The sequence below is a fragment of the Rhea americana genome, unplaced genomic scaffold, assembly GCF_003343005.1.
Source record: "Rhea americana isolate MKP2758 unplaced genomic scaffold, rheAme1 scaffold_70, whole genome shotgun sequence".
In the NCBI taxonomy this organism is placed as follows: domain Eukaryota; kingdom Metazoa; phylum Chordata; class Aves; order Rheiformes; family Rheidae; genus Rhea; species Rhea americana.
The window spans coordinates 1,094,967-1,099,880 of record NW_028186868.1 but is presented as its reverse complement, the minus strand read 5'-3'; the positions used below and the strand labels follow the sequence as shown (position 1 = coordinate 1,099,880).

Genomic DNA, 4,914 nt, shown 5'->3' with positions numbered 1-4,914 from the left:
GGGCGGGCCGAGGCGGCGCGGTGCGTGCGGCGCGGCGCGGGCGCCATGGCCGGCGGCGCGCGAGGGACGGGGTAGGGGCGGCGCGGGCCTCGGGGCCGCCCTGGCTCTGCACTGACCCCCCCCCCCGCACGCACACGCGCACGGACACGCGCGTCCCCACACCGACACGGCGAGGGGAGCCCGTTGGCCACGGCAGCGGCGAGGGCCGAAGTGCCCCTGCCAGCCCTGCGCCCCAGGGCCCTCTCTGCTGCCTGGCTTTGCTGCCCTAGCGTAACGGGGGTTGACTGCCCGCTGTTTCAGGCGTTTGGTAGAAATTAAGCCTGCGCCTTAAAAAGTTGCTGGGTGAAGTAAGAGAGCCCCAACGGGCAGCACGATGGTGGTGTCGGTCGTTCCCCCACCTCACAAGATGCATGGGGGGAGCCGTGAGGCGGACGAAGGGCAAATCGAAACTGAGCTACTCTGTATAAATCCCTCCGTGATGCCTGAATCTGGCGTATGTCATTTCGGCCTCGTCCGCTTTCCCACGAAAGGTCCAAGGAACAGCGCAGGCCGCGTGATCGGGGGCGCCCTCACGCCACCGAGGCTGTGAGGCTGCGGCACGGGGGCTTTTGGGGGTGCGTAGCATCAACCTCACCACGCGTGGAGCAGGCTGCAGGGCTCCCATTCCCGCCTGGCACCCGGAACAGAAGCGTCCTGGTGTTTCTGAAAGGAGCACAGTCGCACTCCGTCCGTCCGTTCCTGGTGTGACTGCYGCCGTAAGCTGGATGGAAAGCAGACTGGAGAAGTTGGGTTGATGCCGTGCGGTACTCAGGGTGCCTGGCTTCTGTCAGTTCTGCATCGTCATGTGTTCATTGACTGGTGTAAGAAGAAGGGAAAAAAATGCTTGAATCGGCAGGTCTCACAGTACACACAGGTATGGTCATTAAGTGGCTGTACTTTAATTCTGAGTTTGCAGCAAACAAGGACTTTGCCATCCCRCAGATGTGAATTTAGTATGCCGTAGTTCATGCACTCTGTTCTTAATCAATGAAGTAAATTGGATTACAGGCTTTTTATCATGTAAAGACACCTGAGTTTCTTCCACCTGTTAAAATCGACTTTGTTATGATTAGAAATGTTTTAAAGTGATATACGAAGAGGACTGCTTGGATTTACATAGCTTTCAAGAAAGAATTAATGTACTAACTCAAAGTSTATTGTTTTGAAGTATTACTATGTTGCAATTATCAGTGTGAGGACTTGCACCCTATGCAGTGCAGTAGCTACCAAAAATGCTAATGAGGAGATCAAAAGCAGCAGTGCTCCTGATACCAAACATGTTTTCTACAAAGACTGTTCTACTCTTTTGGAAGGTAGCACACTGAAAAATCTGTTCAGGATCAAATTTTGATGAAAAGCAAAAACRATGTAATCGTGGGAAGCTTCTCTTACATCAATATATTTTCTTCCATATGATCACTGCACTTATCTCTAACAAGAGAATAAAATTTATAAAAGTAGTCATTGGATTAACAGTTTTGCYGGGGTTGTTTCAGAAGCAAAATGAGCTGTGATGGTGAGAATCTGCCYCCTGTATCTTACTCAGTTCAGATGGTCTCCTCTTTAGCTCATTTCTAAACTTAGAGTAAAAAATTGGYAAAGACACAAATAATTTCTAGACTAGACAATTTTTTCTGGGCATTTTAGTATTTTTAAAAACCGTTTAACCCTGGTCTGCATAAACATATACTTCAAAAAGTGAAAATCGAGACTGTTTGCTTTGAAAACACTTCTTTAGTCAGCTACATTTTCAATAGTCTGTATTAGASCTAAGTATGAAAAGGAGAATTGCTATAGCAGGAATGCTCTACAAATCTTATCCAAGCTTGGTTTCCTACATGACTGCTGTTTCAATAACACTTAATAGTTTTGAATAGGAGTGACATAATTACATGCAATGGAGATAAGAAACATGAATCTAAAAACTCTTCTGACTTTTAAAATACAGAGTATATTCCATGTTTGCTCCTTGATGTTTTATTTTGTCCTTTCACTCCTCTATGTTATCTTTTTTTTTCTCTTTTGATTTTTTCTTCTCTCCACTCTGGATTTTTGGTATCACAACCTGGGCTAAGTTAGCTGAATTAGCAATACTGTTCTTTCAAAAGTTATCCACAAGAGAACACGGTAGTGGGATTTATTTGCACAAGTTCCTTGATTAACTGATTATATTTTCTTTTTTCACTAACTTGCAGAGAGTGCCTCTTCCCTTGAGATCTGTCATTTTAATTAATACATTCCTCACCTTCCCCACTTTTTAAATCAAAAAAAATCACTTTAGAATGGAAGGTATGGATAGAGCTGAATGGTGTTTTGACATAATAATATGCTAATTACAGTTGTTATTTAATCTGTAGTGATAAACAGCTTACAGWGTGATGATTTTATGGTTGTAATTTGGTTATGAAACAATAAATTCCTGCAAAGGAGGCTTGGTTCCACCTCAGTTTAATAGTTTTAAATGTAACATTTTAAAGAAGGCAGATCAGTTGGCACTTGCTCAGTGTCACAGCATTGTGAGGAGCTAGCAGGGAATGTAAGATACAAGATTTTTGAGCAATGAGCTTAGAGGAGTATGTAAAAGCAGTTTAAAGAAGTTTTAAATAAAAACTATGTTGTAACGTGACTTTCCTTGAAAGTAAGCTTTCTTCTCAGTGTGCTGAAATATTAAAGAACTGAAAGGAATTTAAGGGAAGTGGTCATTAACTGCTGAGATTTTTGTTATTCACTTCTACTTTATTTCTTTGAAAGTCAGTCAACAGAGTTTTGACATTTCTTAAAAATAATAGCTGAGCAAGCAAGAAACCCATGGGTTCCTCTTGGTGCTGTGGAATCTGATGTTTCATGTATGAAAAAATAATAGTGGAAAACCTCATAATGATTAATACTACTGTTCAGTTACTGTTAAATGCTTAAGAAAAGTTGGTCCACCACACTTTTTAGAGAGAAAATTTATACAATCTCAAATACCAAGGGACTCTAATCATGGTTGGGGCCTTCTCTATTAGCATGCTTTGATCAGTAATGACATTTTATGAAGTCATTCACGATGAGGAAAGAAGAGCATCAAGGGAAACACATGATGTATATCTGTTACTTTTTATTGACTTTAGATTTTAGTTTTCCATACCTAAGCAGAAAAAATATTTTAGTAGAAAGAGCAACTGTAATTTTTAGATTTAAAATACCTTCCTACTTTGGAWTTTTGAAAGTCAAGGAAGGGAAGTACTGCACAGGCATGTACATTATTTTTAATGAGCGCCCTCTTACTGTTGTTTCTGTTGTTTATGGAAAGTACTAGAAGTTGTAGCTTAAGTTACAATTCATACACGAAAGTTTGGTTTCAGAAGTGCATACAGAGCTGCTATGTAGGGGCTTGAAATTGCTATATTGAGTCCTGTCAGGAGGATGCCTCTTGCCTAGTGGCCAACACCAGAGAAAGTCTAAGAAAAYCTGCACCACGCAGGCATTTTTTAGGTCTGCAATCAAAAGGAAAATACATGTTAGATGTACACCATTTGCTAATAGTGACTTTACCAATAGTGCTAGAGACCATTTCAGCTCATTTCACTTCTCAGCGCTCTCTTGAAGATGTGCTTTCCACAGCTCTGGCACCGGGGACCTGCACAGCCGCGCTAGCGCTGCCTGTGTCCGCTTCGTAAGCGACGGCATATATCTTAAAATAACGACGGGGAACTCCCTCCTCCGCGGGCAGGGCGCCCGGCCGGGAAGCACCGGGGGGGAGCAGAGGGAAGGCTGACGTGCGACAGCCGACCGTGACGGGGGCGGGCTCCCGACGTGAGCACTTGCATAACGGACCCGCCCCTGCCCGCGGCACCGCCCGCCCCCGCCGCAGCCGTTACGGAAGRGGCCACGCACGCGCACTCCGCGGCGAGCGTTATACATAACAGGTCACCGGCGCCGGCGCGTGCGCACACGCGCCCCCCGGCACTGCCTGACTGGCAGTGGCGCCTCCATGAGCCTCCCCCGAGCCCCGTGCTCATCCGGGTCCCCGGCGCCCCGTGCGGAGGGGGGGCGTGGCCTCCGCCCGCGGCGCCTTTCCCCGCCGCGGCCCGGTGCCTCGCGCCGCCCAGCCGGGTGGGATTCCCCTCGGGGCTGCTGGCTCCCCCGGTTGTCCGGCGGCGGGCGCGGGGCCGAGAGCGCCGCGGCGGGGACCCTTCCCGCTGCCTCTCCCCTCCGCGGCTAGTAAACACACTTCAGAAACGTGAGGGCTGCCGGTCACGTGGGGGCGGCCCCGGCCAATCAGGGCCGGGGGGCGGAGCGCGGCGGCCGGCGGAGCCCCGGAGCGGAGTCACAGGGCGAGCGGCGAGGCTGCGGCGGCGCTAGCGGCTGCTTCCCGGGAGCCGAGCCCTGCCGGCCGGAGCCACCGTCCCGCTTTTCCGCCTCTTCCCTCCCGGCGCGGGCGCTGCGCGGGGTGATGTGTGCCCGCCGGGCGGCCGCCCCCGGCGCCGTCTCCTAGAGCCGCCTGAGGTGAGGCCACGTCCCGGCTCCGCCAGCGCCCTACTCGCCGCGGCGGCGCCGGGGACCCCGCACCGCTCCCTCCGCTCTCCCCCGCGGGGCGGCGGCCGCTGCTCGCCCCGGCGCCGGGCGATGAGCGGCTCCGCCGGCGGCGGCTCCCGCTGAGCGCCCGCCCGGCCCGCGGCGGCATGGGGGTGAACGCCGTGCACTGGTTCCGCAAGGGGCTGCGGCTCCACGACAACCCGGCGCTGCGGGAGTGCATCCAGGGCGCCGACACGATCCGCTGCGTCTACATCCTCGACCCGTGGTTCGCCGGCTCGTCCAACGTGGGCATCAACAGGTGGCGGTGAGTGCGGGCGGGGGCGGCGGGCCGCGATCCCCGGTTATGTATGCGGT

The 4,914-nt window shown here is 51.1% G+C and overlaps 1 protein-coding gene across 2 annotated transcripts in view; it reads left to right on the top strand.

Annotated features, from left to right (window-relative positions):
* Positions 1–4,219: 4,219 nt before the first annotated feature.
* The window catches only part of CRY1 (cryptochrome circadian regulator 1), a 41,949-nt gene continuing 41,254 nt past the window's right edge, over positions 4,220–4,914 (top strand). The window contains exon 1 of one of the 2 annotated variants that reach the window (XM_085321687.1): positions 4,220–4,864. In XM_085321687.1, the coding sequence (XP_085177813.1) occupies positions 4,707–4,864 (158 nt within the window). In that variant the 5' untranslated portion in view covers positions 4,220–4,706. The remainder of the gene's footprint in view (positions 4,865–4,914) is intronic. The other variant, XM_085321686.1, reaches the window with a different exon arrangement.